At 50.1% G+C, this 11,911-nt stretch overlaps 5 protein-coding genes across 6 annotated transcripts; 2 read left to right on the top strand and 3 right to left on the bottom strand.

Annotated features, from left to right (window-relative positions):
* Positions 1-349: 349 nt before the first annotated feature.
* On the bottom strand, positions 350-941 carry PPTG_08208 (hypothetical protein; the record flags this gene model as incomplete). The annotated part of the gene is made up of 1 exon (XM_008903147.1): positions 350-941. The coding sequence occupies one exon, from the start codon at positions 939-941 to the stop codon at positions 516-518; it is 426 nt and encodes a 141-aa protein (XP_008901395.1). The 3' UTR covers positions 350-515.
* Positions 942-1,241: 300 nt separating this feature from the next.
* PPTG_22342 (hypothetical protein) lies at positions 1,242-1,358 on the bottom strand (the record flags this gene model as incomplete). The annotated part of the gene is made up of 1 exon (XM_008903382.1): positions 1,242-1,358. The coding sequence occupies one exon, from the start codon at positions 1,356-1,358 to the stop codon at positions 1,242-1,244; it is 117 nt and encodes a 38-aa protein (XP_008901630.1).
* Positions 1,359-1,658: 300 nt separating this feature from the next.
* On the top strand, positions 1,659-2,072 carry PPTG_22341 (hypothetical protein; the record flags this gene model as incomplete). Its single annotated transcript, XM_008903381.1, has 1 exon — positions 1,659-2,072. The coding sequence occupies one exon, from the start codon at positions 1,659-1,661 to the stop codon at positions 2,070-2,072; it is 414 nt and encodes a 137-aa protein (XP_008901629.1).
* A 781-nt stretch (positions 2,073-2,853) lies between these two features.
* On the top strand, positions 2,854-4,627 carry PPTG_08207 (hypothetical protein; the record flags this gene model as incomplete). Its single annotated transcript, XM_008903146.1, has 3 exons — positions 2,854-2,997; positions 3,079-3,141; positions 3,206-4,627. 3 exons carry the CDS (start codon positions 2,854-2,856, stop codon positions 4,625-4,627), a joined length of 1,629 nt encoding a protein of 542 aa, XP_008901394.1.
* Positions 4,628-4,635: 8 nt separating this feature from the next.
* PPTG_08206 lies at positions 4,636-6,085 on the bottom strand. Of its 2 annotated transcripts, XM_008903144.1 has the most exons (3): positions 5,755-6,085; positions 5,159-5,666; positions 4,636-5,079 (listed from the first exon to the last, which is right to left on the bottom strand). In XM_008903144.1, the coding sequence occupies exons 1-3, from the start codon at positions 6,009-6,011 to the stop codon at positions 4,762-4,764; spliced, it is 1,083 nt and encodes a 360-aa protein (XP_008901392.1). In that variant the 5' UTR covers positions 6,012-6,085; the 3' UTR covers positions 4,636-4,761. The 2 variants fall into 2 exon arrangements, with proteins under 2 accessions (XP_008901392.1, XP_008901393.1); XM_008903145.1 differs by having other exon boundaries at positions 5,159-6,085.
* Between the last annotated feature and the right edge of the window lie 5,826 nt (positions 6,086-11,911).

Genomic DNA, 11,911 nt, shown 5'->3' with positions numbered 1-11,911 from the left:
CCACCAGATGCGAGAGAGGCACTTAGGGCTACCCTTGAAGAATTGCCACTTGCTGTCGAGGTTGCCGTTCTCGGAATGAGGCCGTCCACGGAAGGAGTATTTTTGCAAAAACCCCGGGGATGGGGCTGGCGTAGGGCGCGCGAAGACGGGCCGGAAGAGCCAGCCAAGTCGGCGCCGCGCTGGCCAATCGCGATGCGACGTTTGGATTCACTGGGCGCTTGTATGGGAATAAACCACCTGCTCGCCATCGTGTCTGATCGCCGCCGTAGCGCAGAATGCGAGCCACACGAGCCACCTCGCGCGATGCCACACAGAAATTCGCGCGTTCCGTTTCGGCGCAGTTTCCCCGCTGGGCTTTTTGAGATCAGTAGGCAAAGTCCTCGGAACTCGCCTGCGTAGACAACCAGCTTGTCTATGGTAGTGTTCGGCAACATGGCCAGATGCCGCTGCAGCGGTCACCCCGGGGTGTATTAGCAACAGGCGGTTGGCTCGCCTTTCACGCAATATCCACGCGTCTAAAATTTGTAATTTCCATCGTGTTGCACTTGAGTCCGCTTGACCAACACACGTCGTGGCTGGCCGCTTGACAACAGGACAGGTGTGCCTGCCTTCTGCATCGCTCCAGCTGAGAATCCGAGCGAAATTCGCTCCGCATTGTCACCGCAAAACACCCCCAGCGTTGCAGACAACTTCAACACGCAACTGCCCGTCGAAAATGGAGGCGCAGTTTCCTCTCGTGGTAACACCACGTTGAACTTGCCACTCCGACGGCGCCTCCAGGAGACTCCACTGTCGCCAGATAAGATGGACAGGCAAGGTTGCCGCTGTGTGAGCGTGAGTGCCTTGACGCGCTTGTCAATCTCGCCTGTGACTAATTGCAAGAATAGCTCGCTCGATGGCCCCAGCGTAATCAGACGCACGTGCGAAACAGGCACCTGCATTCGCAGCGGCTATTGTCCTTTTCAACCCTAGCATGGAGCCCGCCCACCCTGGCGTGGGGCGCTCTACCGCATTCGTGAGTGCAACTCGGAGCTTGATGCAAGACCATCATTGACAAGGATGATCTTGCATGATTCATTGTTGCAGTAGCCACCACGTGTAGCCACACGCGGAGACAAGATCTTCGAACAATACAGTCAGTTTTAAATGAGCAGCACGACCGGCGGAAATCCCAAGCATTGTCGAACGGCGCTGATGCGCACCGGTTTCGGATGAAGTTCGGAAGCCTTCTCTCGCACGATCTATCGCGTTTTAGCATGTGCTAGCATGGCGTGTGCGGTGCCCAATTTTCGTCTACTACGTGCGAGCACCGGTGCAGCTCCGGAGCCATGTCTGGAGCGGCCCGGACTCCGGGACATCGGAGCCGACCCAGATCTTTGACGTGCGGGGTCTAAATCAGATCCATCATGTCGTGCACGATCCGGAAGATTCCCGGAAGCTTGCGCAAGAGCGACTTATTGGGGAGCGCCAATTAAAACCGAGACCTAACCCTGCATCTCACGCTTAATAAACTCTCCTACAAATTCCAAGTTTAGCTACCCTGTTTTGTCAATTATTGAGGGACTGCGCGAAAACGGCTGGGGTCACGGATGTCACGCGTGTGACCGCTGCTGTCATTTCGGTGGCAAAAGCACAAGTCCTCCGCAGGATTTTCTCGAATGTCCACATTTGTCCAAGCTCCAGGCTTCATGTACGAGTTGCCTCGGAGACTTGTGGGGGTCCACAAGCTTCGTGATGAAAATACTGTCAGCGACCAAATGCGGTCGGTCACCTTGGAGATTTGCGTGCCGATCCCCTTTCTTGCATCCGTAGACACGCCACTGACGACTCCGTCACTGACGACTCCGTTATTCGATAGATACGCCGCAGTTTCGAGGCTTGAGCAAGGCTCTCGCGAAAAAGTGATTGCCACCTACAAACACTTTTTGTGGCGGAGCGATAGCTGTTCACAAGGTGCTATTCAAGTTCCAACCCGTCTGGAGGTCGTCATTGAAAGCACTGTCAGATCAAATCAACCAAGAATCATGAGATGGTGCACGCTATTGCATCTTGCCTTCCTGTTCTCCACTTGACATTGCCAAGTTGGACATGCTTAGGTGGTCCCATTGGGATGCCAATACATTGCTTGAAGCAGTGGGAGTTCCGGCGTAAGTGAGTCGTGCGTGTTTGTGACAGTTCGGTTTACAAGTCCTTTCTTGCAGATCCCGACAAACTGAAGCTGATTGGCCAATCGTTCCCATACTCAACTCCAGTAGAATGTTGGACGACCCTCGTCCAGTCAATCTTTACGCATTCCCTGCATCAATTGCCATTCCCCTTTTCCATCGGAAAGTGCTCATATCTATTGACATTAATACTCTCGCCAAGTCACCTTCGCTCCGTTCTCGTTGATGTAAAAAATTTCCATGCTAATACTGAAAGCCGGGGAGGTCCATTGGCTTCACCTGTCGGATGTGGAAGCAAAAATGTATTCAAACACCACTGAGAGAACGATTCCAAAGATTCTGTGAATGTAACAATTTCCCGCAAGCTCGCTCGGTGTTCGGTCCTCTCTGTGGACGTGAAGCCGCTCATAAAACGTAAGCATTGCCATATCGACTGGAAGGTGTTTGAGGTTGCAAGTACGTTCCTCTTAGGGGGTTCCATGTGCATGTGACTATAGAACCTTTCAACATCTCTGTCAACATCAAAACTAGACTTAGCTAGTACATGTAGTACGAGTGCATCAGAATCTAGCACGTAGATGCAGTTTCTTCACAAGGCGTAACGGTGTCTCGAATCCGCTAAAAGTAGCTTGTAGTACAACAAGCTTTTCCTTCATTCGCGTGTGAGCTTTTAGCGACTAGCATTAGCATGACGTCGTCTATGCGGGGTTTGTGGCCTGGACGCAAGAAACCAAGGAAGGAAACGCCCGAGGAGGTTCGGCAACGATATCTCCGTGAAATTCTGAGAAGAGAATTGGAGGACAAGAGGCGTGTGGAGCGGGAGATGCACAACGTGTGTCTAGTAATCGCCAATTAGTCGAGACTCTCGACTCGAGAGTATTGCATAGTCCTCATTGTTGCTTCGCTTTTGTAGCTTGTGAAGCAGATCAATGCTCTCATTCTCAAAGATCGGAAGAGTATTGCTGCTTATCAGCGCGTACGTAGCTTGCCTCATGTAGATGTTAACGCAGTCTTACGTAAATACTGTGCTTGCATGACAGAAAGTCAAAGATGAAGACCCGCGCAGCGTCTTCTACTATCGCATGCTACGTCGTGTAGGCCTGCCAGAAGTTCATGCTCGCTTCGCGCCATGGTTCCTCAAATCCAATCAGATTCAACTCAACCGCTGGAGTGCTGTGTTGTTCAACAGACTCGAGCAGGCTTTCTTCGCAGTGCCAGAACAGCTCTCAACCGTGGAAATCCGCATGCTTGCTCACCAAAAACACTACGATGCCATCATGAAGCCTGCATCTGCTGATTTAGCAGCGTCGGACGCATCGAAGACACTCGAGCCACGTCAAAAGAATCAACTCTTACTACAGCGAGCATTTCGAGACTGTTCCTTTCACGTTGATGAAGATATTGCCCGCAAAAGACAGCAACAGGCAGCAGCCACCGGCGTCAAAACGCCACAATCAAAACCACAATTGAAGCAACTCAGTGACAACCAAGAAGACGAAGTCGACAAGCTGGAATTAATTCCAGAAGTACCATTAGTAAATGCCCCACCAGGACTCGCCCCTCAAGTGCGAGGCCAGCTAGAATCTCATGGTAAACACAAGTTCTTCACATACAATGGACGCTGGAAAGATGGCGAAATGCATGGTGTTCTCGGAGTCTACTCGTTCGCTGACGGCGGCAAATATCGTGGAGAGTTCGCCCACAATGTGCCAAGTGGGAACGGGACCGTCGTATATCCGAACGGTGTGAAATACACTGGTGCGTTTGCAGATGGTGAGTTTCATGGCTTCGGCGTGATGGAGGTGGAGCGTGGATATCGCTACGAAGGTGAATTTCTAAGAGGTCAGCGTTGTGGACTGGGTAAACTGCAAATGCTTCAGAGTGGCGCTGTCTACGAAGGTGAATTCTACAATAATATGCGGCATGGCCAAGGCACAGAGACTAGCTCTCTCGGATACTCGTACGTCGGTACGTGGCGATGCAATCGCATCAGCGGGAAGGGCCGATTATTTTGCCCCGATAAACGAGAAGTTTTCCGTACGGATTGGCCGCCGTTGCTGCTTGGCGAGGCAATTCGCCTTGTGAAACGAGAGCAGGCAGAGGATAGTTGGCGACAAGAGCTCTGGTATCGAAAACTTCTTCGTGTTCGTGATGACTTGCGAGCTCTGGATCTGCAATATGCCTTCTGGGATGCGGAAGAAGCTCGTATGAAGCGGGAGAAAGAGGAACGGATTGACAACTTGAAACGGGCACGTCGCGAAAAACGCGAGGCTCAGGCGGCGGCGAAGAAGGCGTTCATGGAACAAGCAGAGCGTCAAGTAGAGAGCAGTGAAGGCAGCGATGACGATGAAGAAGATGATGAAGATGACGAAGAAAGCAGCGAAGGCGCGAGTGAGAGTGCTGAAGATGACAATGAAAGTGAAGACGGAGAGGACGAGAGTGAAGAAGATGAAACGGAATAGCCAACACATTTCAGTTCAAGAAATACCTGCTGTATGGTCTTTATCTTTTTTTATCTGCTTTTGCTAGCAAGCAAAGTTCATTTCCTTCTGGCGCTAAAGGGTTATTTTCTCGGAAGCCAAGCTGTCCTGATGCTCTAACTTCGTCGTTCGCTCGCGTCCGCTCCACCAAGTTTCTCCAGCTCAGCGTTAATCTCGTCCAGGTCCTTTGACTTAAAAGCCATAGCATCATGTCCAGCCGAGCCCGCGGAAGCAGGGCTGTTAAACGGCATCCCAGACGCAACAGCCGATACAACCGAGGGAGGAACCACACTCCCCACAGCTGAAATCGGATTCGGAACTTGGCTCAGAGGCGAGTTAGAAATGATCTGGCCAGCCAGAGGTCCCGCGAGCGATGTCACAGCTGAAAACACCGACTGCAGTCCAATACTGGCCATTCCAGCCACATCGTTCAACTACTCAAGCGACGACCAATACACAAGTGGTTAGTCATATAACCTTTCAACTATTAGAGCCTAGAAGTCCACCACTTACGTTCTGGGGTAGCTCTCCGAGTTGGATCGTCTCGTCCACACGGCGGTCCAAGAATGCCCACGTGTCCTGGAAGTTGGGCGACTTGTCGTTCAGCATGAACAACTCCGTGCTGGCGTAGATGCCCGTCAGGATGGCACGCTTGGTGTACCAGGATAAATCCGTGGACTTGTCGCCGGCGAAGTACCAGATCTCATCCGAGAGCATTGCCAGTCTCTTTGCGGTGCTAGGCGCGTTTTGTGGCAAAGCACCAATCGCCATACCCTGTGGCCATGTAGCCAAAACAGGCTCCAGCATCTCCAGACGCGCACGGACGCCGAATTTGAGCCGTTCAGCCACTGTCATGGCCTGCAGCTTCTCCGTGTTGACAATCAGCGTTTCACGCAGCTTGGCGAGGCACGAGTCCATGAAATACTCCACCAGCTCTACAGCCCCACGCGAGAACATGCCATGGGCTACCGACGGGTAGCCAAGGTCGGTGGCGCCAGCTGCCAGAGCCTCGATGGTCCATCTTTTCAACATAACAATGAACATTCCAGAACATTAACCTAGTATATCGCAGCTTCTAAAGCAATTGAAAGCGCTGCAAACCAACGCACCCGTGAGCCACCACGTGGCCCATTGCCTTGGCAAGAATAAGCTGCTCCGGGTCTACCTGAGGCTCCGTTTTGGGCGATTCCTCGCTGGCAGCAGTTATCTGCGTGCTGTGTAGACGGATTCGAGGAGTGGTCTGGAAGCTCTGGCGGATCGCAGACACGGAGGCAGCGTGGGCGACAGTGCGCTTGCTAGTGACGGCAGTGGCGAGACGCGCCGAGCGGCGGATGAGGCTTCTGGACGCCATTATCGCGAGGAGCATTGGCCCAACCTCACGTGAGCCACTTTAATATATTTAAGTAAGAGTCGGAGAGCCCAGAAAAATACTATATCTTAAAATTTAGGGACAACCCAAAATTGTAGAACTTTCGATGAAAATGTAGCTTGCCGTTGGATGGCATTCAGACGAAAAAAACCCATTAAAATTTTAATGGTTTTTTTTCGTCTGAATGCCATCCCGGCCAATCAGCATGCGTACCGACGAGTTTTTGGAACTATGTGGAGTAGGGGCCCTCCCCGGGCCAATCAAAATGCGTGACGCATTTTGACTAAGAAATAGTACTACGAATGTAAAATTAATCACGTTCTTCGAGACAAATAAGCTTAGGTAGTATTAGACTTGGTATTAGGTATTAATATTAAAGAAATAGTACTTCGTTGCTGGCTTACATGTAGTAGTAGTTCAAATCTAGTAGTTTCTTTAAAAATTGCTAGTTACTTTTTTGCGTTTTCTTCGGTTTGGTTTTTGGCTTTATTTTTTTGGGTTGGTTTGGGGATTGTTGGGTTTTATTATTTGCGTTACCATTGCAGCTTTTGTTGGTTCACCTTGCATTGGATTTCCCTTTCTTGCTTAGGAAAAAAAGCATAGCGGCATAGGAGATAGTACATGTAGGTGGGGCCCAAAAGTTGGGATTTTTCGGAAAAAAGGTTGGAACCTTCTTATTGAGGGGCGGGAATTAGGCAAAAAAAAGCCGTTCTTTGTAATTGAGAGTGCTGTAAGTGCATGATGTGCACCGATGTTGACGCCATAATAGTATCCTGGAGTAGGGGACATGGAATGTTCTAGAAGGTCAGTTTGATCGTTAATTCAAAACTTCGTTTAACGTTCTTCTCCTCTCTTTCGGCTCGTCACTTCTTCCTTCCTTGTCTTCCGTCTGGCTCACTTCCCCCCTTCCTCGATTTCCGCTCTCTAATTTCACTCTCACTATTTCGCTCCTTCTTCAGCCACACACCTTCTCGTGTAGCTCCTTGTCCTCAAGCCGCTACTGCAGATCGAGCTTGCTCTACACACGGAGATCGGTCGCGTTATATCTGTCCAGATTCGCTACCACCTTCGGCTTTAGGGAATTATGTCCTTCTGTCCTTCTGCAGCCGCGAAAACCGTCTCAGAAGGTGCCAACTCTGTATTGTCCGTATCAGTGAAGTCAGTTTTTTTTTCGTGCACAACGATAACGCTAAACGCACCCAGCTGGTAGCGTCCGGTCACTTCAGACACCAACCCCTTCTGACCTCCCACGACCTCTTCCGAGCACTTCTAACTTCTTGGCTTACTTTTCGCCGGGAGTTCTCTTTCTCCAACCCGGGGGAAACACTAGGTTTTTTCTTCCTTCCTCCGCCTCTCTCTACTCTCAAGAATTCTAACCTACAGCCTTATCTCAATTTTTTTTCTGTTCGTGCCCACACAAGCCGAGTCTCGCAAAAGGCCTATTACATTCCTCAGCAGGGGCGACAGTTTGATTGGTCACTGTATGACCACCAGTAAGCGACGTTCATGTCTTGCTATGCCCTTTCACTCTTTCGTGACCTCCTCTCGATTGAGCCCCCCCCCTTCCCCCAAGACAAGCCGCGAGCTAATGTTGGAATTAGCACGGGGTTCATGACCGCTGGTTTGGTTATCCCACTAACTCGCCGATTGGTTCACTGAGCTTTCCCAGACTTGCGCGGTTCCGCTTCCAGCAGCTCTTAGTGCAAGGCATGCCCATACCGCCAGTTGACTTTACACACTCATCTCTCTCTTTCTCTGATTAGTACGAAAGGTGGCTTCTTCATTACTTTTCTCTCGTTGCCTCTACCGAACTCGGCTTAGGCCATATTCCTTATTAATTTTCAGATTGTTCGCCAGTACAATGATGTCTGCACTGGCTAGTAATTTCTTGCCATACGGCTAGCACCCTTGTTGCACCTGCAACTTGCTCTCACCGACGCACTTCCATTACTGATCCTACGTTAGCAAAACAAAATACAGTTCCTTTTTTTTACAGTCTTGTTGTGGCTGTTGAACTTCGAGGTAGAGTTGGAATACGAGACTTCACCAGGGGTTAGATTACTTTAGAATGAGAAAGGATAAACCGTTCCAATCTCCAACCAGGAGATTGGCCGGATGAAAAACCTTCCTAGCAAACCTTCCTGCACCAACCGGTCTAGGTGCCCTATACTCACATTAAGCACAACACGGAAGTGCTCTTAGCCATCCTCTGCAACAGCATTATTACGGACTAAAGCTTTTGCACGCTGCAACATCAACGTGCTGTCTTAAAACTCCCTCGCAGCGTGCACACCTAGCTTCTCGACATTTGATTACCCGTGTCTCCCTCGGAGCGGGCTGCATCCGTCCCGTAATCAATGTCTGTTCAGCCACAGCAGCAGCTAATTTCAACACTTCAGTGGAGATCAACCAGGCCGCAACTTTCAGCAGCAACACACCTTCCTGGCCACGCCCAGCGAGTGACACCCGGGTCATCTGCCCACCTCAAACCCAGCAGGTCGCCATCATTCTTCACTACATAGCGACGCTGGTTGTCTCGGCGGCAATGACAACTGTCAGGATCACTCGTACCCCCCCAGTGAATCACCAAATCTTCTTCACACCCATTTCCCGGCGCAGGCACTCAAACCTTTCCTTGGCCAGTCCCTTAGTCATTATATCTGCAATATTCTCTCTGGAAACCACTTACGATATCGGCGGTGGATTGTGCTACGACACGCTGCTTGGGGGAGCTCCAGGTAACGGTACACCCACCAATCATGGTGACGTAGCCGGATACAGATTTTCGATCATCTTCGTTCGCTGCGTAGTCGGAATCAGTGTAGGTCTTGAGCGTCACATTTTCTCCACTAAATTCTAAACCGAAATCACGAGTTGACTTTAGATATCGAATGCAGCGTTTAACTGCCTCCCAGTGAGGTGATCCGAAACCATTTAGATACCTGCTAACATCTAGAACAGCGTATGCGAGATCAGGTCTTGTACCGATCATCTGATACACCAGGGAGCCTACGGCTTGACGAAAAGGCTTGTTGCTCATTCAGGCAATTTCTTCAACAGACCTGGCTACTTGGCATTTGGAGAGTGTCTTACCAACGGCGGTAGGCGTGTCAACGCCAGCACAGCGCTCCATGCTATGCCTTCTCATCACGTGGTCAGCATTTGGCGCTTGTGAAATCCATAACTTCCTAATTGAACGATTTCTTGTGATTCGAAGTCCAAGCCAGAAGTTCACAGGGCCCATGTCTTTCGCCTTAAAGGCGGCTCCAATTACTTGCTTCAAAGTCGGCATGGCTCCTTCCGTTTTTGAGACGAGCTGAAGGTCATCGACGTAAATTGCTACAATCTCTAATTCACCTCGGTCGCGCCGTGTGTATACGCATGATTCACAACTCAGCTTTTCGAAACCTTGACTGATTAGGAACTTTGTAAGCGCCTTGTGCCAGGCTCTCGGAGCCTGCTTCAGCCAGTAGAGTGATTTATGAAGCTTGCATACCCACGACTCTTTTCCTTTGACGATTATCCCTTTCGGCTGCTGCATATAAACCTCTTCTTCGAGGTCACCATTTAAAAATGCAGTCTCAATGTCCATTTGATGACACTCCATATCCTGGATACAGACAATTGCAAGCAACACTCGTAATGACTCCAGCCGCATGATGTGGGCAAATATCTCGTCAAAATCGATGTACCGTAATTCGTTTCTTGCCCTTGCTAAAGTTGTTTGCCCTCGCTCTCTATAGCCTCTTATTTCCTTGCTCAATTAGTTACTTGCTCCAGCTGACTCTCCTTCCTTCCAAGTCCGTCGACCCGTTGCTTCTTGCGCACTTGACTTGGGACTAAGCACGCAGCGTCACGTTCAACTGGGGGCCGCACCGAACTACTGATTTAACTGTGTTTGTGTATCTATTCACAAACACAATTAGCATGCATAAATAGTGGATGCTGCACCAGTGAAGTAGGTGCAGGAGATGCAGTTACCCCCCCCCCCCCTTCAGACCGGATGCTGCTTAATAGATTTGAAGGCTCAAACTGAATATATTCAGTTTAAGCAAAATTAGACTTGGAATTTGTAAATATGCACTTTCCCCCGACACAGCGGTATACAAACGTCAAGATAAAATTTTGTTTATATTCTGTACTCAGATTGAAGTGTGCATCGACCGGTGTTTCTCTAAATCCTAAATATGAATTTTGAAAGCACTTGTGCAACTGCATCTGATGTGCATCATTTGATAAAGGTCGTGTCCAACGTGTGGATAGAAAATAAAACCTAAAACCCTCACTCCTTCTTTTTGAATTCTTCCTCATTCCTGAACTCGCGCGCCAAGTGCTCAAGTCGACCAAAAGAATGGTGGCACAACGACCGCAAGTTCCGGACAACTCCTACGTCACAACCGACTGTACCAGGACGTCGAGTTTTGTGGTCCCCTGCAAATGTCAACGAACTTGACACGGAGATTGCCGACATGGAAAACAAGCTACTAGCCGATACCAACGACAGCTTGAACGAGGTGGACAGCAGTGAAGACGGAGAGCAGATGGAGCTATTGACTCCGGCGATGAGGTTGGCAATGATGACGTAGAGGCTGGTGAGCACGAGCTGGATGACGGATTAGGTGACCAGTATTCTCCAGTTAATGACGTCGACGATCGTGACGAAACTGCTGTGGATATTGCCTCTGAGGTGCTATTTGCTCAGCAGATCCTGGAAAGTTTTGTTGGAGAAGATGAAGTTCTGGCTAAGAACCTGAAAAACGAAGTTTTAAAGAACATGTCAGCATCTGGTTGGGAAGACGTTGAGGAACCCGATGTCTACGAGCACCTGAAGGCTCCGTACGAGCCTGTGGATGACACGGCTAGCTACCCAGGACTACGTCAGGGATACTCTGGCCCCTCTGCCGAAGCACTTCGGCATGGAGAGTCTCCGGTTGCCCTATTCTTCTACCTGATACCAGTGACTCTGTGGCAGTAAATTGCTGCGTGCTTGAATGAGTATCGCCGGGAGAAGTTACCGGAGCGAGTGGATGGAGCCTATCAACGCTATCGAAAAAAGCGTCACAGAGACCCAGACCTCCCGCCCAAGACCCGTCGAGACATTCATCATGAGTTGGAAAGTGTGAGGCTGATATTTCCGCACGAGCTTTGCCGGTACCTCGGGCTGTTGGTGGCAAGGGCAATTGCATCGAACCGAGAAAAACTATCGAACCACTGGAAGACAGCTGACGTTGGCGCCATCTCGCAAGGTTGTTTCGGCTCAGTCCTTGCTCGAGACCGATTCATGGAGATATCCCGCAACCTTCACTTCAACCCCAATAGCGATCCTCGTGCACGTACGGATCGCGCGTGGAAGATAAGGAAGGTTGTTGAAGTGCTGCAGCGTACGTTTGTGCGAGGATATGTGTGTCCTTCACATTTGGCGTTCGACGAAGCGGTTTTACCAAGAAGATCCTCATTCAACAAGATGCGCGTGTACTTGAAGGAGAAGCCCCATAAGTGGGGCACGAAGCTATTCATGTTGTGCAGTGCTGTCACAGCATAATGCATACGATAAGTTTTTTTTGTCGTAGAAATGCCTTAAGTTGAATTATGCAGTTTATACTGACGGCGTTGCTATCCTAGTGCTGCATATCGACAGCTTTGAAGTCTATTGCGGTATGAAGCAACACCAAAGCGACGAGACCAGTCCACTTCCTGTGCACTGGTGGCAGCTCTGAAGTTGACCGAGTGGTGCGCCAAGATGGCGCGGAGCAGGTCGAGGTGCCATGCCCCGGGGTTATAAAGGACTACCACGCCTTCATGGGGGGGGGACGTCCACGATCAGCTGAGACTTCAACGGTACTCGCTGTAGCGCGCACCTGCGCCAGCCTACGAGCCTATTTGTATCGGTGTGTGTG

This window comes from Phytophthora parasitica (genome assembly GCF_000247585.1).
Source record: "Phytophthora parasitica INRA-310 unplaced genomic scaffold supercont2.15, whole genome shotgun sequence".
NCBI lineage: Eukaryota > Oomycota > Peronosporomycetes > Peronosporales > Peronosporaceae > Phytophthora > Phytophthora nicotianae.
The sequence above is the reverse complement of the archived record's forward strand: the minus strand, read 5'-3'. Positions and strand labels throughout refer to the sequence as shown.